This window comes from Vanellus vanellus (genome assembly GCF_965231255.1).
Source record: "Vanellus vanellus genome assembly, chromosome: 14".
NCBI lineage: Eukaryota > Metazoa > Chordata > Aves > Charadriiformes > Charadriidae > Vanellus > Vanellus vanellus.
Window position 1 is genome coordinate 7,720,565 of NC_138919.1, and position 27,999 is coordinate 7,748,563.

The 27,999-nt window shown below is 42.8% G+C and overlaps 1 protein-coding gene across 1 annotated transcript; it reads left to right on the forward strand.

Moving 5' to 3' along the window:
• The first annotated feature begins 20,794 nt into the window (after positions 1 to 20,794).
• On the forward strand, positions 20,795 to 27,917 carry SNN (stannin). The gene is made up of 2 exons (XM_082490502.1): positions 20,795 to 20,820; positions 26,282 to 27,917. Exon 2 carries the CDS (start codon positions 26,361 to 26,363, stop codon positions 26,622 to 26,624), a length of 264 nt encoding a protein of 87 aa, XP_082346628.1. The 5' UTR covers positions 20,795 to 20,820; positions 26,282 to 26,360; the 3' UTR covers positions 26,625 to 27,917.
• Positions 27,918 to 27,999: the final 82 nt, after the last annotated feature.

Sequence of the window (27,999 nt, forward strand, 5' to 3'; positions counted from 1 at the left end):
CAAAAGAGCTCAATTGTACTAAAAAGAGTTCAATTGCACCATTTGATAAATGTGCTATAAAGAAATATAAATCAGTGATAATTATTACTGGAACGACCATGGAATGACTGGTTCCATTATGGTCCATTACTGGAACGACCATAATTTTTACTGCAGCGACCATGAGATGGTGGAGTTCATGATCTCGGCTGGTGGAAGCAGAATAGCAAGCAGAATTGCAACCCTGGACTTCAGCAGGGCAAACTTTGGCCTTTTCAAACAATTACTAGGGGAAATCCCGTGGACAAAGCTGTTTGAAGGTAAAGGTGCCCAGGATAGCTGGTCAGCATTCAGGGACTGCTTCTACCAAGCTCAAGATCAGAGCATCCCGACACGTAGGAAGTCAAGGAAGGGAGCCAGGAGACCTGTGTGGCTAAACAGGGAACTGCTTGGCAAGCTCAAGTGGAAGAAGAGAGTTTATAGATCATGGAAGGAGGGGCTGACCACTTGGGAAGAGTACAGGGCTGCTGTCAGGGGATGTAGAGAGGCAACTAGGAAAGCTAAGGCCTCCTTAGAGTTAAACCTGGCAAGAGGGGTCAAGGACAACAGGAAGAGCTTTTTCAAATACATGGCAGATAAAACTAACACCAGAGGCAATGCAGGCCCACTACTGAATGGGGTGGGTGCCCTGGTGACATAAGATACAGAGAAGGCAGAACTACTGAATGCCTTCTTTGTCTCTGTCTACTCTGTCGGGGGCTGTCCTGAGGAGTCCTGTTCCGCTGAGACCCCAGATGAAGATGAAGTCAAGTCAATGGATGAGTTTGCCTTAGTCGATGAGGACTGGGTCAGAGACCAGTTAAGCAACCTGGACATCCATAAATCCATGGGTCCAGATGGGATGCACCCGTGGGTGCTGAAGGAGCTGTCTGAAGTCATTGCTGGACCACTCTCCACCATCTTTACCAAGTCTTGGGAAACGGGCAAGGTGCCTGAGGACTGGAGGAAAGCAAATGTCACTCCAGTCTTCAAAAAGGGCAAGAAGGAGGACACGGGTAACTATAGACCGGTCAGCCTCACCTCCATCCCTGGGAAACTGATGGAACAGCTTATCCTTGGTGCCCTCTCAAGGCATATCAAGGATAAGAGGGTTATTAGGGGCAGTCAGCATGGCTTTTCCAAGGGGAAGTCATGCTTGACCAACCTCATAGCCTTTTATGAGGAAATAACGAGGTGGATGGATGATGGCAGAGCGGTAGATGTGGTCTACCTTGACTTCAGTAAAGCATTTGACACGGTCTCCCACAGCATCCTCATGGCTAAACTGAGGAAGCGTGGACTGGATGATCAGATAGTTAGGTGGACTGCGAACTGGCTGAAGGAGAGAAGCCAGAGAGTCGTAGTCAATGGGGCAGAGTCCAGTTGGAAGCCGGTAACCAGTAGAGTGCCTCAAGGGTCGGTACTGGGGCCCATATTATTCAATATATTCATCAATGATTTAGATGAGGGAATTGAGTGTACTATCAGCAAGTTTGCTGATGACACTAAGCTAGGAGGAGTGGCTGACACGCCAGAGGGCTGTGCTGCCATCCAGAGAGACTTGGACAGGCTGGAGATTTGGGCAGGGAATAACTTAATGAAATACAACAAGGGAAAGTGTAGGGTCCTACATCTGGGCAGAAACAACCCCAGGTTCCAGTATAGGATGGGGAGCTACCTGTTAGAGAGCAGTGTAGAGGAAAGGGACCTGGGGGTCCTGGTGGACAGCAGGATGACCATGAGCCAGCACTGTGCCCTTGTGGCCAAGAAGGCCAATGGCATCCTGGGCTGTATTAGAAGGGGGATGGTTAGTAGATCGAGAGAGGTCCTCCTTCCCCTCTACTCTGCCCTGGTGAGACCGCATCTGGAATATTGTGTCCAGTTCTGGGCCCCTCAGTTCAAGGACAGAGAGCTGCTGGAGAGAGTCCAGCGTAGGGCAACTAAGATGATTAAGGGAGTGGAGCATCTCCCTTATGAGGAAAGACTGAGGGAGCTGGTTCTCTTCAGTTTGGAGAAGAGGAGACTGAGGGGCGATCTTATTAGCGTTTATAAATATATAAAAGGGGAATGTCATGAGGATGGAGCCAGGCTCTTCTCAGTAGCAACCAATGATAGGACAAGGGGTAATGGATTCAAGCTGGAACACAAGAGGTTCCACTTAAATTTGAGAAGAAACTTCTTCTCAGTGAGGGTGACAGAGCACTGGAACAGGCTGCCCAGGGAGGTTGTGGAGTCTCCTTCTCTGGAGACATTCAAAACTTGCCTGGACGCCTTCCTGTGCAACCTCATCTAGGTGTTCCTGCTCCAACAGGGGGATTGGACTATATGACCTTTTGAGGTCCCTTCCAATCCCTAGCATACTGTGATACTGTGAACTGCATAGCATCTACTTTATGGCATTGCAAGCTATAATAGTATATAATCATACACTCTATGATCCCCACTTCGTTTCCCTCCTGCCTTCCACTATGAAACAGAAGTGACAGCACTTAGCGGACCATAAAACGTGTGGTGAAACTACATATTATCTCAAATACAACAGTCTCACAGAACACTTGTGCCCTTACCAAGCATCCCTCTAGGGCCCCATCTGCCCAGGGCATTGCTCCACAGCCAGGTGCAGGCTGGTCTTCTCACGCTCCAGGGCTCCCAGCCAGTTCTGACTGTGCTGGCCTGTTTGTGTGCAGAAATAGTTTCCTGACCAGAAGTCCGTCATGATTCACAAGCTCAGAACCTAAGTAAGTCTAGTAATATGTGACTGTCTCTGCTTGGCACTATAAACATGTCTTCAGCCAGCTTTACTTCTCAAGTCTTGAAAGGCTTAAATAGGTGAATTGCTCAAAAGTTTCTGTCCACACCAGGGTAGGATGGCTTGCTGCCTTGCAGGGGGAGGTAAGTGTTTAAAGCTGACTCTTCCATGCTGCTAAGGAATCTCTTTGCTGCACCTTTACTTAAACATAGCTCCAAGCTTTCAATTTGCTGTTTGGATTTGTAGAGCACTGCACATGCCATCTGAAGAAGCATCATGTCAAAGTATCTTTACCTGAACAAAACTGTGCTGAATGGGAGCAAGCAGTGACCTGGAAGATGCAAAACTGAGTAAAAAAACCCATTGCTCCTCAGTTAGACAAGCTTTGAATCTTTTCTACTGGTTGCATGGACACCATCACCTTAGCCTCATAAAGTCATAGCAAAGGTTCTGGCTAAGGAAAGGGAAAAAGAAAAAAAAAAAAAAAGAAAAAGAAAGAAAAAACAGATTTATACTAGCTCACTTTAAATGTGGCCTTCACTGGAAGACACTCACATGACTTCCACTTACTGATTTGCCTTTTCAGTACAGTAAATTAATTAACATAAGAGTGTGGGCCACGGTTTCTGTCACTGGCGGCTGCTATGTAGACAGAGACAGGCGGTGGTGTTTATTTTTACTAGGCTATGTATTATGTAATCAGAAAATGAATGTAGATTTGTTTTTGCTTAAGTGAAAGGATAGGTTTGGAGAAGAGGAGAAGAAAAAATTAAAATCCCTAATACTACATATATGATCAATGGTCATCTAATACAATAGGAATAGGGGATTCTAAAAAAATCTTATTTGTGGGTTTGCATTCATCAGTTTGGCTGCAAAAACAGGATTCTGTCTAATTCTAGGGTTGACTAATTATGGTAAAACTGCATGCTGATGCACACAGAAAAGGGAGCTTGAACGCAGAGTCGAGTATTGTCCAGCTGGTGCCAAAACTTGCTGCTTTGCCAATTTTTAGTGTGAACACAGGATGTGCCTGGCTCAACACAGTCCACCATTGCAGTGCTATCTTAGAAGAAGTGAATATAAGTGTTGGGTTTTAACACAGCCTGAACGTGAGTGTGAACTGTTAACGTTTTGTGGCTGCAATCTAACATGGTGCGGCTGCTGGGCACAAATGCAGGAACTGCACCAAGCCCAGCCGTACACAGCTAATGTCAAGCAGGAGGTGCTACTTCCACTATAAATCCATCTGTATTCACACATTTTACAAAACAGACTAGCAAAATTATTTTGACAGCTACCAGAACATGTGAAGATGTTTTGCAATCTTGCTGTTAATCTTCCAAAAGTGTGACAATCACTGCTTTATTTAAAATCAGTGCAGGCAAGGATTCCACTTTTCTCACCTTTCTGACACATGCAGAATTGTTTGCAAGGCAAAAAGTCAGCTTATTCCAGGGAACACAACCAGCCTGCACTGGAACAAAAGTGTTTCTGGCAGGAACATACAGGTCTGCAGAGAACAGCCTAAGGAAAAAATGAACGGCCTTTCTAGAAGTTACCAGACCATGCCAACAGATCCCTGCACAGATTTGGGTGAGACTTTTGATCACAGTCCAAGGAAATGAGACCAAAACAGACCAGCAATGGAACCAATGTCATCGCCTATTTGCCTAGTAGTGACACAGCTGCTACCTCATCCAAAGTCATTCATGCTACACTTGGGTCAAATACCTGCGAGGACGGAGGCCTGTCTCACCAGAGTAGCCTACTCACTCCCTATCAACAAAAAGGACAAAGCATTATCTGTTGATTGGTTGCAGTTCTTTTTTTTCTTCAGAAAGGTTATCCTCCAGCTACAGTCTAGGCCCAAATCTGCCTGAAGTTAACTATTAACCTTATTTTACAGAATGAGCAGCCTGTAAATAGTGCTGCCAGATCCAGTTAAGAGGAAGGCTTATGTATGAGTCTGATTTGCTGTTCTGCTCTTTCCTTATCTCTTTTTTCAACAGTTTGCCCAATAATTCCTAATATAGACTTGTTCTCTAAGAAGGAAAACCTTAAAGTTGACTGAGACTTAACTCAAGGGTTTTTAGACACCGCTTGAAAAGGTTTTCTGAATTCCCTATGCAAGAGTATACTTAGTAAAATATAATCCTGAACAGAAATTCATTGAGCCTTGAAATTCATTGCAGTAGTTAGATACCAATGCCTGATACTGAAATTGAGAACAACTTGGTCACATTTGATTGAAGACTAGGATCTTTGGGAAAATTTAGTTTAGCAGCTCAATTTAGAATTGTGGTCTCTTGCTACTGTCTTGAGCTCTCTAATACATAGTCTTTTCTTTAAGCCCAAGCCCTCGGAGAAAGAATCTCAGTTTTCATTATTGTTAATGTACTCTTCCAATCTTCCTGGTTACAAAGGAAATTTTGAAAATGTATTCAAGCTAACTCTTTAAATGGAAGGAAATAACCAAATATTTTTTCTATTTTTTTGGCATTTTAATCCCCTCTCTAGCGGCATTTGGCAAGAACACATTGACTCATGGGTTTCAGAGGTTAGTAGTACGAACTGAAATACACTCCTATGGGAATACATACAATAAAGCTGGAGATGGATTGTCTAGTTCCTGGCAACTTTTGAAATTATTTGGAGCAGTACAGGTCAAGCAAATCATTATCTTTCTACAAAGGCAAGTCAGAGTAAAGGGCCTAGATACACATAACAGTAATGGAAGGAAAAGTCAGTGGCTCTGAACAAACTACTTTAACTGTTACATGCTGCAAGTTACTGGCCAAAACAGTGATGTAAAGGCTTTTTGGTCATCTTCGAGTCTAAGAATAGTTTACAGAATCTTGACTCATCTTGACTTTCTGATTCCATCTTCTTCCAACCTACAAGTGTCACTGCTGGCCTCTCAGCCAAGCCTGCAGTGCAGGAAGGCTGGGTCTTAGTACTACTCACACTAGAGGTACCAGAGGTTATAAGACTGGTTGCATTATTACAAGACCTAAAATGCTTATTAATCCACAGCATGAGACAGTTTCCAAAAGGTTTCCAAAATGATGGGAAGAACTGACAGCCATTGAGTGTAGCATCACTGGGAGCATTTCAGCCCTCATTTCCTCAATAAGAGAGTGGGTAGATAAAGCTGTTGGAGAAGGCACTTAACCAAAAAGAGAAGAAAAAAATTGCTGCAAGGTGTTTATAGCTTTTCCCAAACTAAGCCGTCATTTATTTGAGCTCTTAATGGGGCACTACAAATCTCTACGTGAGATTGAGGAATTAAGATGAGGCAAATGCTGAAGCTGAATTTTTCGTGTTAAGTGTCAGTCAAAAAGCTTGCTTGGGCCTGCTGCTCTTACAGGAATATCTTAGATAGTCCATGAACATTTTAATAATAGATTTTGAGGATATTTTCTTCATCAACAATTTGCTAGCATTACCACATTTCTTATGTTGTTCATCTCCTACAACTCAGCATTCAGTAGCACGCACAGTTCTAAAGGATATAAGACTCATAATTACAGTTCAAATAATAAAGGGGAAATAATAGTCTGCATATTTACAGGAAAATAGGAATCAGATTTGGATTCTGTTGCTAGATCTAGCACAGATTTCCTATGTGTCCTAGGACAATTTGCTTATATAAAAATATTCAAGTGTTGCTGGGGAAGTCGTAAACCTACAGTAGGCCTGGTTTCTAGAACCAAACCCCTTAGTACCATATACTTTTTTTCAGAAGGACTGAATACCTACAACTTCTCTTTGTTTCTGCCATCACATTCAGCATCTCTGGCACACAGTCCTACACACCAAGTTGGATTACAAACGATTACAAACACTGATAAGCTTGAATAGTTCTATAGAAATACAGTTTTGATATACCTACATAGGCAGCAGCTATCCATAATGTGGTTAAGCAATTTAAAACCAATTAACTGCCAAATGTACTCTGCACATATGCCTAGGTAATATATTTAACCATACTTTTATAAATTAATTTTTAAAGCAAATAGATGCAGGAAACTGTAACTACCAGGAAAGTAATGCATAAAGAAGCTGAGGTTTTGTATGTTCACATAGTTTACAGGAACATCAACAAAAAGCAAACTACGTAAGATAAATAAATATGGTACCGCTGCACTCCCAAACCCCCATAGAACAACAGATCAGATGATTCAGTTAACTGCAGAAGACAAGGAACCATGAGGAGTCTGGGCATGAGGGAGAGTAATAGAAAATGCATATTCAGTAGACCTAGGTATCTGGGACATCTCACTAACAGCCTTGTCAGGCATCTTCCTATCACAGAATAAACACCTTCCTATTCTTGGCACATCTACACTACGGATATCTACAGGTGACACTCTGGATGTCAGATTTCCATTTACAAGGCTTTTTTTATATTAACTCAGCAGTAAGAAACAGGTGTCTCTAGAACGATCTGTTCACATTTCTGCCCAGCATTGTAAAAAGGAAGACATCAGTTGTGTCTAGGAGGCTTTCTAAGTTTCTTGAAGTTAGCTGGGAACCTGGTCTAAGTGCTGTGTTGGGTCTGTGATAATCTTTCGTGTCACTTCCAATTTGATTCTTTTTGGAACTGGCTGTCGGAGTCTGCTCTGCCACAAGCTAAAGATAAAACCACTGGATTCCCTTGTGTCTTTAGGTAACACACTGATTTCTATTCTAAACAGTTCTTGGGTTTGTTTGTTTGTTTTAAATAAACCCAAATAGCATTTGAATGGCTGAAGAGCTGTATAACACAGATTTCCCCAACAGTTTCTTTTAAGCTTTTCAGCTCTCTGAACTGTACCACCTGCTAGTCAGGAGATCACACTCATATTCTCCAGTGTTTTGACCCACTATCTACATTTCATTCCTATCGGCCATCTGAGAACATTGTACATCTCTCAGCTACAGCTGCTAATCTGTATTTAGTAAATAAGGTCCTATTAAACAATCAGAAAATACATGACTTGGTCACACACCAAAGGGACCACAGAAAGAGCTTTTCAGGCCCATCTGCATCATAAGAGGCTGGAATACCGAGTCCATCAAGGCTGCTAATGTAAATTTTTCCTCTATACTAGTCAAGATTCATAGCTAGGTTAAATGCATTTTTGAAACATGCACTTGAACACCAATGGGTTGAAGGCACTCTGCACTGTTCTACAGCTTGAGTAACAACTAATAATCTGAACAAAACACTGAAAAGCAATTTAGGCTATTAATACAATCTAAGCTATATATGTAGACATGCAGTTTATCTGGGTACACATTGACACTCCAGCAAAGAGAAGTAAGCTGTCACTACTTAAAATGGAATTATGAGATACAAATAATCACACTGGTCATAGCCCTACCCAGACATCTGATAAGAAATAAGCTCCAAGGGAAACCATCCACTATATAAAGCAAAACTGTTCACAGTTATAACTGTGAACAGATGTAAATTGCACCTTAGTAACATTTCATATTTGAATACCTAAAAATTTTGTTGCCTTTTCTGTTAAAAAAATGTGTAACTAATGCCAGAAGACTGTTTCCAGAATCACTTCTTATCTGATACCCTATATCCCACCTGAAGCTACATTCAGAGTGTTTCCATAGTTATGATGCCCCAAGAAGAAGTAAAATGGAAAGGGGCTATAATGTTTGGGATAATCTGCACGAGTCACTGGGGTGGTGATGTCACTGTCTCCCAGTGCTCTGTATTCTTCTTTAGCTTTTTAAGCATTTTTCTTGTCCTTCAGCTTCCCTGTCCTCTATTTTTTCCTGCTAATATTCTCACCATAGAGTTCTTGACTCTTCACAAGCCTAAAGGAATTAAGGGAACTGCCCTGTATTCATAAATAATTGCTCTCTCCAGCAGCACCATTCCCCGTATGCTCTGTTATTCAATTTGCAATATCCTACAAGCCCCAGTACAGCGTGTTGTCTTTGCTAGCACTTAGCCAGTGCCATAGGCCAGCTTCTAGCATGAGAACAGCTCTGGAAATGTCTAGGCTATTCAGACTATCCATTATTAGTATAGCTGCAGTAATGAATAATAGCAGAGAAACTTCACAGCAAAGTCTAGTAGAGACGAAACTCTTCAAGAGAAGCAGAGGTCTCTAAAATGGAGAGCAGGTATTCAGGCAGGGTGTAAGAGCATCTAGGGAACAGACAGGAATAAGAGCAATGTCTTCATTGTATTTAAAGGAGAAGAGACTTTTCAATGTAGTAAATTGATCTGATTTTTTACAGCAATTAATATTAGCTTCAAAGAATATGCATTTCCAGTTTTGGAATTCTGAAATACAGTGGAAGAAAAATGTTCAAATATTTCCTACAAAAGTTGCCTTCCAGGGAACAACTGCTGACTGGAAACCTCACCATAAGGAATCCTATATAGGTTTTCTTTTACAGAAAAATACAATGCTGTTTTGAAATCTTGTGCATTCACCCTGGGGAATCTGCAGGGCACTTTGTATTGTAAGAAAGATATCTTGTCGTTAATGACTGATGACTGGTGGGTAATCCTGCAGCACAGTCCCTTTATCTGACAGGACTGCACACATGGATGATTTGCAGCAAGATTACCCTAGTGTGGTTGCTAGGTGGCGAATGTAGTGCCTAGAAAATATTTGATGCTGACAGCTACTGTAAACTGCTTTGTAGGGAACAGCTTTACCAGGGCATTAATTCTGCTGCAATAAAGGATTTTCTGAACTAGAGCTATTCAAAACAAAAACATCATAAAAATCAAATTTACATTTAACTTTTGACATATACAACTTAACCTGCATTTCCTAAAAGAAAGAGTTATAAAACCAGAATTCTCTAAGAGCTGAGTCAACAAAACAGCTAGGTCACTGGAGAAAAGGCTGTTCTGCTCCTTGCCCACAGATTATAGGCCTGGATCACAGGCACTCACAGGTCTGCCCTCCCTAAATGGAGCTGGCACTGCTCAAATAAGCATCTTAGCTGATGAAATGAGGATGTAAAATTTCACTTGCAAAACAGTCAAGCACAAATGTACGCTTATTGTGCACTGCTCACCGTGCAGGGTTAACATCTTGAATTCCTTTGTCTTCAGACCCCCTCTCCCCTAAGGATTTGCAGATGTTGGTAACTACAGTACAGCACCTGTCTGTCCCTAGATTCCCACGTTGAACTCTGGTAGCCTTGCGGCTTTCTGGCCTTCTTTGGGAGATGTGGTCCTCCACACAGTGACTGGTGCACGCTTTACCACAGCTAACTTCTATTTAACACCCTGCTACCCCTGTCTAAACTGGTCACCGAATACTACCAATAATTATAATGTAGCAAAAGTCACATACTCTGGCATTTAGGATTTAACATAGCATAATGCAGTTACTGCAAAGCAGAATCAGTTCAAATTATGTCCAGCTACAGACTTTCAGAGGGAGAGAACACCTGATCCTAAAAAGGAGTTAAAAATGTCTTTACTTGAGACTTGAAACAATGAAAGTAGAATGAAGATGGGAGAGTTACGGATAGATTAAGTTGCAGGAATGCGAAGCAGAATGAAGGCCTTTGCACAAACAGCATCAAAACAGCTTATGGCTCAGCTTCTACCATAGTGGGTAATTGCTGGTATTCAGGAAATTAATTTGAAGATCTTAATTGCAACTAAAACAATTACTCATAATTGGACTACTATATTTAATAGTCTTTCCTACTAATAGATAAAATAGCTACTTTGTGTATTAAATATTGCCTATGTTGGATGTTCTGATTGTTCTGATGCAATATTCCTGTCCTGGGTTTTATAGGTCATGGGTTGCCTTCCAGGATCCCAGAGGAATAAACAACAATGTCCAGGCAAAACTTACCAGGAAACTTGCAGAAAAAATTGGTGACCAGAGCTATCAAGGGACTAGATGGAAATGTCTGAATTGATTTGTCAATTTGCGTTTAGGTTTCCAGATCATTTCCACCTTCCCTGTTTACATCACTGCAAAACCATTTTGTCTCTAAATCACGTCTAGCTTCTCCGCTAATATCAGGCAGTTGTAATCATTAAGTACAGTAGCAAATGTTTTCATTAACTTTCTATTCTTTTGTAGGTATCAGCCGTATAGTGTTTTCTGGTTTTCTGTAATGGCTGACACTTCCAGTTTGAACTGTTTACTGTGATTTTGTTTCAGGAGTGCTTCTAAAATTCAAAGCAAAATAAGGCAAGTTGGCACAAATGTTGAGATAACAAGGGATTTCTTTGTCTTTTGGCTACAGTGGGGAAGTTCAAACTAGGCTTCATCTGGAGAGATGTTCCACTGCAAGGCACTCTGCCACAATAACTGCAATACACTGGTGTAAACTACGATTTGCATTAGTGCACTTACACTGTTTCAGGAAGTGCTTGCTGTAAAGAACAGAGCCATGGTGATAAAATTGAGTAAGACTGTCAAGAAGTTACTAAATATTTGACTACCCAGCCTCAAAACAATATCACTCCAATCTGAATTTCTAGCTCTATGTGAATATAGCTCAAGTACATTGTGAAACATATGGGCAAAATAGATCATTCTACTCTGTATACTGAAAAGGTAAAAAATGTGTTTTAAACATGCAAACTAGCAGTCTAAACAGATTTTTGGGGGGTTTTCCCCACATTCAATATGTGTCTTGAAGACCAGCCAAGAAATATGGCCCAAGTAGGGGAAGCAGTAAACAAGGATAAGGCTAAAATCCTCATAAATGTTTAAAAACACCTTTTGTTTATTTGATCAAATGCACTTATAGTGGTAAACTTGAGAGGGAAAAGCTTTGGTTCCAGATGGGGTATTTACCTGTCCTTACCTCCAAAACTGGCCAAGGACTTATTATTAACAAGAACCACACATATATACACCAGGACTTCTTTACAATTGGATTTTTTAATACTTGGAAGAAAGAAGAAGATATCAGTAAAATGTAGGGGTCCATAGTCTAGAGGCCTTGGGCTCTTAGTGACAAATGTGTTCATAGCACTGCTCTCCCTGTACTGCTCTCCTCTTTTGGATTCACTTTAGAACGGAAATCTATTGTTCCCTTTCTCCTTTCTCTTCTCACTCATAAAAATAACAGAAAACTTGGAGCCTTTATAATGTGTAAGCGAAAAGGTGGAAAAATGTGACTGCAGCTTGGGTTTGTTGTTTGTTTTTTTTTAATACAGGTAATTTTCTGTGGGTTTTTTTGTATAAGACATTCTGCTATTACTTACAAAATTTTCCTAGGGGAGTCTATGGTGGTCTGGAGAACTGGAAGAGGCGTAACATCTATCTGGGACTTGTGCAAAGCATTTGACTGCACAACATCCTTGTACCTCAATTGGAGAGACATGGATTTGATGGATGGACCACTCGGTGGATAAGGAATTGACTGGATAGCCGTGCTTAAAGAGTTGCGATCAACAGCTTGATGTCCAAGTAGCAACCAGTGATGAGTGGCATTCCTCAAGGGTTGGTACTGGGACCAGCACTGTTTAACATCTTTGTTGGTGGCATGGATTGAGTGCACCCCCAGCAAGTTTGCTGACAACACCAAGCTGTGTGGAGCAGTCAACACACTGGAGGGAAGGGATGCCATCCAGAGGGACCTCGACAGGCTTGAGAAGTGGGCCCATGCGAACCTCAAGAAGTTCAACAAGACAAAGTCCTGCACCTGGGTCGGGGTGACCCCATGCACAAATACAGGCTGGGCGGAGAATGGTTTGAGAGTTGCCCTGAGTAGAAGGACTTGGGGGTACTGGTTGAAGAGCAGCTCAACATGAGCCAGCAATTTGCACTTGCAGGCCAGAAAGCCAACCGCATCCTGGGCTGCATCAAAAGAAGCGTGGCCATCAGTTGGAGAGAGGTGATTCTGCCCCTCTACTCTGCTCTCATGAGGTGCCACCTGGAGTACTGCCTGTGGCTCTGAGGCCCCCAACATAAGAAGGACATGGACCTGTTGGAGCAAGTCCAGAGGAGGCCACAAAGATGATCAGAGGGCTGGAGCACCTCTCCTATGAAGACAGACTGAGAGAGTTGGGGTTGTTCAGCCTGGAGAAGAGAAGGCTCTAGGGAGTTGTTATAGTCCCTTCCAGTACTTATGGGAAAGACTCCAGTGCTTATGGGAAAGGGAGTGTAGTGGTAAGATGAGGGGTTTTAAACTGAAAGAGGATAGATTCAGATTAGATATTAGGAAGAAATTGTTTACTCTGAGGGTGGTGAGACACTGTCCCAGGTTGCCCAGAAAAGTCGTGGATGGCCCATCCCTGGAGGTGTTCAAGGCCAGGTTGGGTGGGGCTTTGATCAACCTGGTCTAGTGGGATGTGTCCCTGCACATGGCAGGGGGGTTGGAACTAGATGATCTTTAAGGTCCCTTCCAACTTGTAACCATTCTACGATTCTATGATTCTACGATCAGAAATAAAACAAACAAATAAACAAACAAACAAACAAACAAACAAACAAAAAAAGAAGCAGAGAGAATGAAAATGGAAGAGATTTACAGCCAAACCATTTTGGTTGTGTTAAAACTGCAATTATCTGATTTGAACAGATTAATACTTTTTTAAACCTATATACCTGCTTCTGTTCTGGAAAGGGTGGGGATAGAAAGAACACAACAAGGAAGTCCTTCAAGAAGATTACCTGGGAAATGTCTGTAGAGAAAAGGAGGAAGAGAAAGCCTGAAGTTCAGAAGTATTGTAAGCCTCTGTAAGCTTTAAAGAGAAAGGAATTAATAGATGAAATTTATGCCCAGATGAATAAGAAGCAAAACCAGAAAAAAAAGTATTTCAATTTCTTGGGAGGGGGGGAGGGGAGGGAGTCACATTTACTGATTTTACAGTCCTGATAAATCCACCATGACATTAATATTGTCTAGTAAAAGGAAGGCAATGTCCTTTCTCTGTACATATTTCCATACTATTGTGCAGTAGTTCACGTGGTCAGCTCTTCTAGAAAGTAGCTCAATCACCTCATTTATCAGGAAATGTTTGTTCATTAAAAAACAACAACAAAAAAAAAACCCAAACCAAAACCAACCAACTAACCAAAACAAAACCAAACCAAAAAACACCCCTACACTTAATGATTAGCAATGTCATTTTTTAAGGCAATTTTTTACTTTTGGTTCCCGCTCTGAGTATCTGCAGGCTGAAGGAGGCTAAGCTCTTGCTGATCTAGTCATACCCATTTTTGCAGTCCTTCAGTTTCATACTAAGAAAACAGTGAGGAGCTGATTGCAGACTGTTTGTCCCCCCCAAAAAAAAAAAAAAAAAAAAAAAAGAGATTGCTTTGCCAAAGTAAAAGTTTATTCTGGGCCACACTACTGATGACAGAAGGAAATAGGAGTGTGCTAGGTTCATCAAGAAGGGGAAAAGGATGCTACTTACAGGAACATAAAATATGTGGTCTTTTTCCACGGGTGAGGGAAGGAATTAAAATGAAAACATTGTGGCTCTGCCTTCAGTCTTGGAACAGGGAATACTTTTGTTGCATATGTCTTTGTGGTAAAGTTAAATTGGAGGAAATGCTGAACAACTCTACCAAATGTGGTTTCCAAATGTATATCAAGTAATTTATTTTTCAGCATAACAGTTACCTGTAGTGCCAAGCAAACACTGTTCCTGCAAAGTGAAGTTTATTATACTGTGAGATCTTTCAACTAGGAAACTGTCACCTCTTATGTCTCCTACAGACAGTTCCTGCAGCCTAATTACAAAGCAACATTTGATTTCGCTAAAACCTGTATGGTGTCATATTTAATATAACATGTTTTAAGATAACTGTTGGATTCAAAGTGGTAACCTGGAAGGATGGGAAATTGTCTATACACCAAGACACACTGAGTGAGCCTGAGATGGTGGCACTATCATCAGAGGCCTTTTCTCAGTAGGCTTCACAACTCTGGTATAGAGCGTTATAAATAACTGCTGCAGAATGCAAATGCTTTGTATCTTGCTCATCAGCCTTCAGATACAAAACTAGCCCCAAAGCGTGGGACAAAGATGTTTCAATACAGCAAAAGACAAGAAATTTTTCTTGTTGCATATTTGGAAGCAGTAGAAGTGGAGATAGCTGTGTTGCAGCAAAATAAAGATGAGACTTTTCTGTGTTAGTATGATATATAGCACTGTTTTCACCTTTCTAATCATCATCTGTGTAATTACATATAAAAGCTGCTCTTTCAAGACAGAAGGCAAGGCGTGCAAGCAGAAACACCTCTTGTCCCAAGTTAGGTTCTATGCCAAAAAGGGCTTCAGCCTTCAGAAGCCTGAGGCCAAGCTTATGCTCAAACGGGTTTTAAGCAATCCTTTTTTCCTGGCCTGGATTCACAGTCTGTTATCCTGAAGTACCACTGACAACACTGATCGGAATAAGAGAATTCATCATTGCTATTACTGCTGCCACATAAGAACTATCTTTTGAGGGTTTTCTTTTAAATATATAAGGTGGGTATTCCTAAAGGTGAAATTAATAAAGTGAATTGATTCTACGACTCAGATATACAGTGAGTCTATTCTTACACTAATCTTAAAAGTGCCTTTACACTTTGTGAGTAACAGCAAAACGAGAGTAAGGTGCAGCACGGACATAGGATATATATATGTGTAATTACGAATGGATAGTCAGAACTTCACAGGATAACCAGTGCTGTTACTTTGTAATGACTGCCAAACACTTTGAAACAAAACAACATGCTCATTCCCCTATTCTCAGGAGTATCAATTGCCTTCATTTTCTTGTCACCGGAGAGCAAACACACCACATTTTCTGAATGCCATGTAAAATCAAAATAGTGGGTTTAGTGGAACCTGCCTTTCTTTTTTCTTTCCTAGAAAATTGGAAATTAGTTTCCTTAACCATGGACAAGTACTCAGCCTTGGACCTCAGAGTTTACCCACTTGCTGTTTAATGCACTAAAGCTGCAATGGCATCACGTCACTCAGTAGCTTTAGCCTTGCAGGCATGAAAAAAATGCCCCAAGTTTAGTGGACTTGATACAGCAAGCAAACATAAACAGACAACTTTCTAATATACTAAAGAGATCAACCAATATTTTGTGTGTCAAACAGCTGAAAGGTAAAAAACAACCTCTGACTTTCAGCCAACAGTTGGAGCTGTGGAGATCTCAGCTTCTTCCATGACTGAGTACAAAAAACAACAGATGCTCTCTTAAGCACAAGGCTATGGAAAACTGGTAGGGTTCCATAGCAGAAGAATGCAAGGACAGCTTCTGGGACATGTACAGCATGCCCTGGTAGAGGAAGCAAGACTTGCTTTAGTATTAACCTGAGAGTTTTATAAAACTTTTGAAAATTAAACTTTGACCTGGACAGACTCTTCATATACTTTAATTCCTCTTCATGTGCAGAGCTGGATCAATAATTTCTCATTCCCTTCTTTCAGGTGAACTAAGAAAAGATAAAACTTACCTGCACAAGCTGCTGAAGAGATTCAGCTTGGTCCATTTCTTCTGTGATATGTGCTCTTCAGTGGGCCTGTAAGTAAAGGTGCAAGTTGTCACTTATACATCCTTCAATAGAGAGAATAGCATTTTGTCCTTTTTAACAATCCCTCTATAGACTTGCAAAACAGCTGTCCCTAAGTAACAGTCAAAACACACATAAGAAAACGTTCTGTGTCATATTTAACATAACATGTTTTAAGGTAACTGCCTAGTTATCTTAAAACTAGTCTGTTTCCCCAATATACTTTCTAGGGTGTAAAGATGATTACTGAACACATTTTGCAGCAAGGAGTGCTATAAAACAACAGAAAATTGAACAGGTATTATAGGTGTAATATATATCTGCTGCATATTTGTTGTCTTTCCAAGTGGGAATGGAGGAAGCAAGTGGTTTGTTTTACTAGTTACCATTTCAGAAGTAACACAATGTATGCCTCTAATTAAAGGAACAAATATTGGCAGTAACTGTTCAAAATTTAAAGTTAATGGATATACAAAGAAAACACTTAAAGGACACAGGGTGTAACTGACAGAAGGAAACTCCAAAAAGAGGTATGTTTAAAATAGCCACATTAGCTCTCTGAAAGCTGTTGAAAGGCAAGGAGAGTGTGATGTGAATTTGCAACAATTTCTTTCTAACAAAATAAAACACAAGCAAATCTTAATCTGATAATTAATTTCTCTGACAGTGGTATAGTCCCTGAAGAAAAACCAAAGAAACTCTATAATTAGTAACTCTTAAAATCAACATTGCTGGAAACTATGCTAGGGATAAGAGTAGCTCCAGCAGAGAGAGGATGACTGTAACAATGATTACAACCGACCCCAGAATTCTTCAGCAGATAATTCCCAGGGAAGTCAATAAGCATATGTAATGGTCTAAAATGTTGAGTGCTGTGATGTGAAAGCATCAAAGCAAGAGGGTATGCTTTAAATGATGGTATAAAATTCAGAAAATTGTTAAATCTGCTTATATACATATATAAGGGGGAAATATCTTATTGATAAACTTTTTTTTTCTAGGAAGAGAAAACTATCTCCTATACTAGCATGTTGCATGTTCACAGTTGTATATTACTTGTGCACAGCTAAGGAGCAATAGTAAATAAATGAGAGGAAACGCTGAATTTTTCATCTCTAGCACAGAGGAAGAGCATGTTACTCGATTGCTTTAACTGAGTCTGCCAGTATGCTTCACAAGCTCCTGGTAAAGTATAAAGTGGGTCCTTTCTGCTTCCCAGCTGTGAGGATCAGAGGTCACTAGGGTCTTGCCCCTCCTATAAGCCTTAGGCATTAACTGGGGACAGGTAAAGGTGGCAAAGTAAGACGAGTTTTTAAGCAATTCTGAAAGATTAACAGCAATACAGCTTTCTGCACAGAAGACTGGAAATTTCCCATGCTATAAGCCTACACAGATCAAGCAGCCCATTTGCAAAGATAAGAAACTTATGTGAATGAACCTGCTTTGTTCTCCGTTTATTTTACTAAATATGACTTACAAAATCACTATAAAAAGTTTCTCAAAGGCAAAAAGTTTTCAAATTATGCCAGAAGAGATTGCTGGTCTTCTCTTAAGGCTGTGCTATTACTGGATGGTTTTTACCAGTCAGCTCTGTTGTAATTGCAGTCATGCTTTTTGTACAAAAGGGCATGACCCTTCTTGCTGAAGTGGATTAGGACAGTCATAGACAGTGGAGTCTACAGCCATGGTTACATAACTAAAACAGGCATCTCCGTAGAGATTCAAATATCTAAATGGGATTCAGACATTTTATTAAAGTACTGGCACAAAGGCTACCTCTGCATCTGGTCACTTGACAGAAAGATAAGTTACTGCCATGGCCAATATTGCTTTGCCAGACAATCCAGACCATTAGCGACTAACAGTGAAAGTAACACGGTGTCAGTGCTTGGTCTTCCATTTCCTTTCAAAAAAGATTCTGAAATTTTAAAGATGTGTTTAGTAGTACTTTATCATCTCTTCTATGGTGGCTAATGCATAACAACAATAGAAACTGATGCTGTGCTACACTCATTAGATCCAAAGTTTAAATAAAACATTAACTTTACATTAAACAATGACTTTTCTAAAATATTCTTAATTGGCTGTGGTATCTCAGGTATTCCATGCCACCATGCATTTTTGATTAAACAAAACTACAAGATGGTGTGCTTAGGGCAGTCTGTAGTATGAGACAGCTTCTCTGCTAATGCTGCAAACTGGCTAGGTAGGATTCAGGAGAAGTCCAGACATACCTGTCATCTGAGGAAGGCCTCTGGAGACACCGAAATGTGTGAGTGGGGCTGTGCAGCTTCCAGGCAAAAGATGGCTCATGTCTGGATGGTTTTGAGGATGAGCAGGGGAGGTGAGACATCCACTTGGGTACTGGGCCATATTTAGCTTTTCACTGGATAAGAATGGAAAGGGACAATGCTCTTAGGATTGTCACAGGCTAAAGGTGGATACTGCATTAATGCAAGGAAAAAATACTTTTACTCCCTAGAAAACTGTGAGTGATATAAACCAGCATCTATATTGTAAAACAGATGTTTGTATAAAGCCGTGGTAACTTCTGAACTTGATCTTCTGTCAGAGTCTATTCCCTCAAAACTCCTTTTGCCAGAAACCTCTTAAGACTTCAGATGAACCTCAAACGAGTTGGGATCTGTTTTGCCAGCAACTATACCACGTCAGAGGAGTTGCAATACTCCATCATCTTGTTGCTGTCTGGCATCAGTAAGGACCAACTTCAGCGGAAAGGTGAAGAAACCCTGTATCGGGCAACTTCCTAATGCATTTACATAGTTGCTGTACCACCACGGGGTGAATTACTAAGGAGGAAGGACAAACTGGGAATGAGATCATACAGGACCACTTTGAGACAGACGACCTCAGTGACAGCCAGGGAGGCCCGTCACGCTGCCTGCATGGAGCCCCCCAGCAAGGCCCGGCCTGGGATGGCCGGCGGCCCCCGGTGTTCTCCGAGCGCCACGGCGGCTCTGTGGGGGCCTCGGTGGTAAGGGCGAGTCTGACAGTGGAGAAAGGGCCTCTTAAGACACCAAGGCGGTAGCTGCGGGGTTTTAGCGCCGCAAAGGCTGGAGAGGGGAGCGCCGGGGCCGGGCCAGAAACCTCCGGCACCCCCTGACCCTTCGCGGGGGCGGCTGCCGGGCTGCCCAGCGCGGGCGGCGCCTGCTCCCTCACGCCCTCGCCTCACCGCGGGCCCTCGCTGAGGCGGCCGAGAGCGGGAAGGGGCGCGCTCCCTCAGAGGAGGCCTTTACCTCAGCTTCGCCTTCCTCGGGCCCCCCGGCCCCGCTCCCCGAGTCCCGCCGACCCCTGGCGGGACGGGCCGCCCACCGCCGCTGTCAGGGGACGGGCGGGGCGGGGAGGGCCCAACCGCCGCCGCCGCCGCCCCGCCCGTCAGCTGTTGCTGGCTGGGCCCTGCGCGCCGGGCGCTGATTGGCCGCCGCGCGGCGCCGCCCGGCCCCCCATATAAGGCGGCGCGGGCGGGGAAGAGGCTGTCGCGCCCCGCGGTGGCGTCGGTGGGTGCGCGCGCGGCGGCGGGACGGTGGTGCGGCGGCGCCGCCGCGGCCGTGACGGACGGTGAGCGGCTGGGGCGGGGGGCGCGGTGGGGCCGGCCTCGGTGGGAGGGCTGGGCGTCGTGTGGGGGCCTGAGAGCTGCGGTGGGGGGGCGGGCGGGCCCGCCATGCTGTGAGCCGCGGCGGCGAGGCGGGGGAGGGTCCCGCCGCGGGAGCAGCGGAGGGGCCGCCTGTGCTTTCCTCCCCCACACACACACCCGGCCGGGGCCACCCCTTCCCGAGCGCCGCCGCAGCGGAGCCCCTCTTTGTGTCTGTGGCGGCCCGGCGGGAGGAGTCCGCTCCCGGGTGCAGCTGGGGGGGCCCGCAGCCCTCGCTGGGCGACCCCCGGCGGGGCCCGGCCCGGGCGGCGGGAGCTCGGCCCCTTTTTCCCGGCGCGGTGGCGGCCGCCGCGCTGCAGTCACAAGGCGATGCCTCACGGCTCGGCGGCGGTTGCTCGGTCTGTGCCGCCCCAGCCGGGCGCCTCTCGGTCGGCGAGGCTGGTCCCCGCTCGCTCGGCGGCGGGAGGTCGGTGCGTGCCGCCGGGCCAGACCGAGCTGAGCGCTGGGCGGGCGGCGCCGGGGGCGCACGGCAATGCGAGTTGCTCAAAGGGAATTCTGTTCCTGCCCCCGCGCAGCGCACCGCGCTGTCCCGCCCTCTTCCTCTTCCTGTCGCGACTGCAGGTGTAGACATCTGTCAGTAGATGTTGCTTTTGAATAGCCCCAGAGAACTCGGAACAACTTCTGAGACTCTTGCCTCGGTTAGCAGGTAGGCAAAACAGTATCGGATCCTCTGTCCCTGCCCGCCTGTGCCAGGAGCCAAGGGTTAGACATCATTGAGTAACTCTGGAGAGCCCAGAGCAAAAGGGGCTTGGGGTGCGGAGCATCTAGAGACCAATGTGATCCCTCTCCACAGGGAAGGAGCAAGGAGGAAGACTTGCCAGACAAGATCCAAAACCACTGTGAGCTTCACTTTGCTAATCTGATTCTAAAACTGAGTAGAGAACTCCTGGCCTGAGCTGCTCGGTGCAGGTATGTGATAGACTCTTGCAGTCTGAAGACTTGAGCTGAGTATGATATTCAGGCAGTTATTAGAAATGTATGGGCACTATCTAGCTGCTGTTAGACAAAGTCATTAAAAAAAAAAAAAACAAAAACCAAAACAAGTGTTTGGAGAACTACCTTGAATGTGTAAATAGAAAGAGGGGATTTTATCAGCAAACTTAATATTGCCATCTCAGCAATTTTTCTAATTTATCAAGAATTAAGCTATGCTACAGGATATACGCAGCATGTTATTTCTGATAACAGGGTCACTTCTGACATTCAGTTATCCTATTAGGACAGACCTCTCAGTAGAGCTCCATGTGGATGCAACACTGATAAGTACAAATCTAGACTGTGGCAGATACTTGAAGCAAACATGGTCTTAACACTAGAAGCCTGCTTCTACTGGCTGACTTGCCTGATAGGCAGTTACCTACTCCACTTGCTATGCTATTAGGAAGGTCTGCCTGCCATTGAAACTGTGTCACTGTCTGGGAAACTTCCTAAACAGCTGCCATCCTCTCTCTTCATCTTACAGTCTTCTGTAAAAGATTAACTTTTGTGTGGTTTAGCATGGTGTAAAGCTTTAAAAGTGATTCTTGATCAGGTGTAAGGTACTACTACACCTCATGTGGAAACTAACTGCTGTTCCAGTTAAGACTGTTGGGTATTGGTTTTCATTCTAGCGTTTGTAACAGTTGCTTGAATATTAAGTTGTTGGAAGACTGTCCATAACTAATGAGCCACCAAATAGCCTTTTTTTAGCTGCCTTCCCTGCTCTTCTGTTCCTCCTCACAAGTATAATAAAGGTTGGGCGGAGAAGCTTTGCATTGAAGGATTCTACTAAATGGCTCCCTGCTTCTAAAATAGCCCCTGGCCAAGCCCCAGTTTGTGCAAGGTAACTTGGCTTTAGCAGAAAGAGGTGGCATTAACTGGAGTTAATTAAGAATAATGGTGTTTTCACTTTTTTTGGAAGTGGTGAAGTCTGAGCACTCTTGTATTGTAAAGGCCTAACTTTCTATGGCTGGGTAGTGTGGCTGCTATATGCGCTTGGGTGCCAATGATAGAATTACAGCTCTAGTTTCCCCAGAGGGTTTTCCCCTCATCTTCCATTGGCAATAAGGAAGTTCTTGTGCTGAGTGTGCAGCATTCCTGGCACATACAGGAAAAAACACTTTTCACAATTAGCAGCTTGCACTACATGCTACTGTTACTTTGTCTCTTAAAGGTCTTACCACGGAGACTTTTTAACCAAGCAGTCACAACTAAATTTTTTTTTTTTAGCTTTTTAAGGTGAAGGCACTCTGGTAGTTTGATTCTTATTTCCTTTGCCCTGCTCCATACAACTTGCTTTAGGTGAAATACTGTAATAGAAAGTATACCTGCCCCTGCTTGAGGACTCTGGTATATTTGTGTGACCTATACTAGATTTGCTTTTGAAGCCTCTTCCTACAACTTTGGCTTCTATGGTAGCAGTATTTCTTTTCCAAAACATGCCTGCAGGCATTAATGATAGTGAACTTAGCAGCAGAATGCCTACAATCATGGAAAAACTTGGTTTAGAAACTAATGCCAACCTTGCATTGAATTTGTCCCCTAGCAGCCTTCTGCAATTTAAACTGTCTTTCTGTTTGTCCTTTACTTACAGCTTCTGAATTGGATAATAAAACTTCACAAATGAAGTTCTGAGTAGAAGCTGGTATTAGGCAAAAAAGAAAAGAAGCAGTTATTTATGGAAAAATGGTTTATAGTTTATGTTTTTACTGCTTGATTGCTGTAAGAATTGAGATAGGCTATTTGCAGCTCCCACCAGTGAATCTGACTAATCTTGCTAATGAGCAAATATGCTTAGACGCCTGCTTTGATAGTATGTGTGGTGGGAGGGGATATAGCTCTAGAACTGCTACCAAGTATATATGGATGGTGCTAGCAATCCCTTTGAAAATCAGGAATTTACGGCATTTAATATCTTGCAGTAAAAGTGATAAACTTGATGCTGCTCCTGGTATGCTCATGGACTTTTTTAGCTCGGGTATGCTTTAAGGGAAAAGTGAGTCTGAAGGCTAGTTGTAAGCCCCTTTAGATCGCTTTAAGGGGATCTACAGAATGCAGTATTTCTTTCATCAAGAAGTGGACTTTGAAGACAGCTTAATCTTGATTTCAATCAGTTGCTGGTGGAAAAAGTAGGGAGGTTGGAGTTCCGCATCTAGAAAACAACACAGAAACCAAAGGCCTCTCTGGTAGTTCTACATAGTTAACAACATGCAAATATACTGTGCTAAGGATAGAATTAGGCTGCAGGAAAGCTTTAGCTCTAGGTATACAGTGACCTAAAGCCAGGAAAATAGCAGCATGAGTTAGCAACAATGTAACTTTCTGTGCCAGAACACCTCAGGTCTTTGAAACAAAACTATCCAAAGCTAATACAATAACAGTGCTACCATCCCAGTGACTATCACGCACCATTAACTAGCTGTTTGTACCACTCTAAATCTGTACAGATGCTTAATACCTGACTTTATATAGGGTGCTGGCTCCAGGCTCCTTGAGTGGGAAGGAGAAGAGGGTATGCCTGCAGAAGGAAAGGCTTCTACACTTTACCTTTATCCCAATGAGAAGTGGAACTGAAGTGCTTCAAGAAAGTGACCTTGAATTTTATCTAGTTGTCTTTTTTCCTAGAATGTGAATGACCATGGAATAATTGTTCCAAAGATATGTAGGCTTCCTTTCTCCTACAACTCGGCATTAACTATGGTATGGTGGAAAGATGTGATGAGCTTTCAAAATAGAAGCTAGAAAGGGCTTCTTGATGCAACCTGATTATCTTGGCAGTGTTAATTGAGATCGCACTCCTTTCTGTGCCTAGAGAAAGGGAATTTACTGGGCAGTACCTCCAGAGGAAGGTGTGCTCTTTTCTGTCCCAGAGTTCAAACTCAGTGCAGATCCTTTGAATTTTTAATCAAATAAAAAAGCATTCAGAATTTTAAAGGTAAAACCTAGGGATTTGGCCAAGAAAGATTTTTAAGAGGAATCTGTAAGTGGTTGGGTTGCACTCAAATTTGGACTGGAAACTGTTTAATAAGGGTAAATGAGTCTTGTGCATTCTGGAGGTCCTAGTTCTGAATCTCTAACGCATTCTACCATGCCATATCAAAGCAAAATCACTTGAGACACAGGAGAGCTACCCCAGCTAGAAGTAACTTTCTAGTGCAAACAGTGAGCATTCATGTCTAACATCCTGCCTCAAGGACAGGTCCTGCAACTTTCTGTTCTATCTACTACTGTTAACATCTCAGTTGTATTAAAGAACTCTTAGAGTTAGTTGGTCATAATAAATACAAATGACCCCTTAGACTGGAAGAATAAGTCTGATAATATTCTTCATCGTGTGTAAAGTTAGGAGCAAGACTTCTACAAGAAAAGATGATCTGGTTGTTAAATCCATCCTTTTGTAAAGGATTTGTGTGAATTTATTCTAGAAGGAGCAGTCATGACTAAGCTAGGTTGACTTGCTAGAGCAGAGGATAAAGAAACAAAGCTGTCATACCCCAAGTAATTGGCATGCTCTTCCTGGCCAGTTCTGCACCTTCTAACGCTCCACCTATGCTCCTGACTGGCATCTGCTGTAGAACTTCATCTGTTCTAGAAGCACCAGCTGTGTGGGAGTTGCCAGTGACTGAAGTCACCTGCTCATGGAGTGTGTGTAGGCTTGCAAGGTTTTGCCAGTGCCTACTGAGAAATAAGACTGATGGAGACTTGGGTCTGATCTTTGTATAGTATAATATCAGGGTTTTCCAAAAGGTGGAAGTAGGGCTTAAATTGCCTCACAGCTTCAAGCAAGCAGTAGCAGTGATCCTGGTGATACAGAGGATGGTGATGTGCGGTTTTATACCTATAGCTGATGCTGCCTGCTCACTTGAAAGTCTAGCAGAGGGGAAGCACGCAGTGCTAGTTTCCAGTATTAAAAGCTATTTTTCTAGGTGACAGTAACTGCTTAGTTCTCATGTAAGGTTATGTGCTGCACCAAACTGCTGTAGAGAAACAGTGCTTGTAGATTGTCATTGCTACTAGCAATTGTGCAAGCTGCAGAAGAGGGCTTAATGTGGGCATGCAGTGCCTGCATGAGGAGCAAAGTAAACCACCTTTTATGCTGACACTGTACTGTTGTGGTTAGATCATACAGTCCTGCAGTTCAGACATGCCCTGTGGAAAATGAACTACATGAAAGTCACTCTTAATCACCCTCAGCTGATCACCCTGTGTTGAGTAAGCATTGCAGAACCAAGATGATCATGACGGAAGTCATAGACCTCTCTGGCTGCAGTGGGCACACAGCTCTGCTGAGGGGGTGTGGTGTAGTTAGTTCCGCTTTTTCTTACTTGGGCAAAATTGGGTCTGCAGGATTTCATTGGCTGTATCAGGTACACTACAAGCTATTGATTGCCCCTGTTTATAGGGCTGGAAATGTAGCCAGAGTGCGTGCAAGTTAGTTATGTGACACTGAACCCTAATGACACACATGCTGAACTTCTCGTTAGTGGATGCACCCTTGCTGAAATAGCTCTGTGGCAGTGTGCATGGGTCTGCTGTTCCATGAGATGTTAGGGAATAAACTTAGTCTCTAGCTTGAGTTCTGTCAGTAAAGATAACTACACTATAATTGCCTTTACTCTTCCATGTTGAAATGCTGGTGAGAATTCAAGTGCAGTGCATAACATTCACAATAACCTAATGGTTCTGGCTCAAGGTTGGTTAAGACTGACTTCTGAGGGGTTTGTATGAAGATCTGTTCAATGAACAACCCATTAGTTACTATGTAGTCAACCCCTATAAACAGTTTAGTGTTACGGACAGGCTTATAATAATGCATTAGCATTGCAATTACCTTTGCTGTTAGCTTACCAATCCTGGAACTATTAGTATGTAAGACAGATGTTTGTAAATTACATTTTAGAAAGGGCCACACTTCTGGCTCAAATGCACTGTTTAGGAAAACTAAAAGTAGCTGAATTACTACCTTGTCATGGATTTGAGAGCTCACCCATGATTTAACATTTGTGTTAAACAGTCTTAAATCTCTCTATAAGAAACGGAATAACTTCCACACAGTCTATGTGTCTGTGTCTTGTCTCATTTTCTGTCTCCTAAGAAAAATTGTTACCTCATAGCAGGCTGACCATGTGCTATCTTGACAAGCGTGTCAAGGGTTGAAATAAGTTTAGCTTTCATTTGCTTTAGTTTGATGTAGAAACCTGCATCTTCAAAGCCAGTTCGCTGAAGAAATATCTTAAAATGAGTAAGAACTGTACGAGTGCAAGAAGTCTGAAGCACTGAATGCAAGAGGGCCATGTGCCATTGTGAAGGATCCCAACCATGAATATAATGTTGTTAAACATGTTAAAACTGTCCGACTTCATTAAGTAAGTGTCTATTTTTTCCACTGCAGGAGTTTGAAGATGCAGCAAGCCTGAGAGTGAAGACAGAAGAATCTCCTTAAAGAAGCCTGACAATCTAAAATATTGACCATGTCTATTATGGATCATAGCCCCACCACTGGAGTGGTGACTGTTATTGTTATTTTGATTGCTATTGTGGCTCTTGGTGCCTTGATACTGGGCTGCTGGTGTTACCTGCGTCTGCAGAGGATCAGCCAGTCTGAAGATGAGGAAAGCATTGTGGGTGAAGGAGAAACTAAAGAGCCCTTTCTTCTGGTGCAGTACTCTGCTAAAGGACCCTGTGTAGAAAGGAAAGCTAAGCTAACTCCAAATGGCACAGAAGTACATAGCTAACTTGGAGCAACACATGTATACGGACTATGCTTATGATGTGTGTAACCAGCAGAAGAATCTCTATACTGTGAAGAACCTGGTCACATGCACAATACTCATCAGAGAACACCCTGATGAGAATTAAATAAGCTTTGTTTGCAACTGCATGCACTGAGAAGTTGCACTTTCCATCAACTGTGTATCCTAATTCCTCTAGGACAGGAGCTGACTCACCTGGTGTAATGTCCATTGCCGGCAATGGACACAGGGATATACTCGTGTGAAGAGACTACTAGTGTTCTGTTACTTGAATGTTTAGCTGAGCCTGTTTTGATGGAGCTACTACTGTAATGTGAACTACTTAACAACTGTGAACTGTAAATAGGCTGCCAGAAGCTTTTTGCTTTGTGTTCCACAGCATATGGGAATAATATGATGCAGCTGTACGTAACACACAAGGGGACTCCTGAACCACAACTGTAGATGGGATTCCAGACCTTCAAAACCAAATCTGCAGTTAAAGCTTGCTTCTGCTGCTAACTTGAGTGCACAGCCATAAAGTCAGAACTCCTACTCTTAACATTTTATTGGACTGATGTAGAATACTTTCTTTGAAAAGAAAATAATGCCCTCAGTAACACATTGAGGGAGGAAACGCAGGAGCTGTAAGAAAGGATGTGATCTCCTTTAGTTGCAGCTGGGTAGGTTAAGCTTTTGACTGCTAGAGCTGAGTTCGTTAACTATGTAGCTACTGCAAGGAAACTGCCATTTTGATGGATTCCAACCTGGAAACTAATGATGGATACTGAATGCTCAGGGATGGTCCAGAAGGTTTCCAGGAGCTTGAAATGGCAGTAGAGCAGGCTTTTCTCTTCTGTAGGTCTGCATGCTGAAACTGCAGAAGTGGTTACCTATTAAAACTGGCATAAGTGCAACTAGTATGAACTTTTCCTTGAACCCGTTTGTGTACTTAGAGTTAGGGTATATGTGAACAGCCTGTTGTAAAAAGGCATTTTAGTCTACAGACAAACAGTCAACTATAGAATTCAGTAGATCTTATAGATAATGCTCTTGATTAAACTGTACTACTACAAGATAAGCTTCAGTCTTTCCTACAGAAAAAAATGTTGATATGGGGAAGGGAGATTGCTGGTCAGTTTGTAAAAGTGTTTTAGCTAGCAATGGCAAAGTCCTTCCAAATAAGGACATCCCTTTCATTTCCTACTCTGTGCTACAGTTCAGCTATAGGAACTGTAAAAAGATGCATTAACTGGGGCGTTCTGGACCTCAAACGTTTGGGGGGTAGAAGAGGGGGCAGAAAGGGGGGGGGAAGGAACACCACTGAGCCATCAATGGCAGCTTAGGTATTCTGAAACTCTTAAGGTAGGCACACATG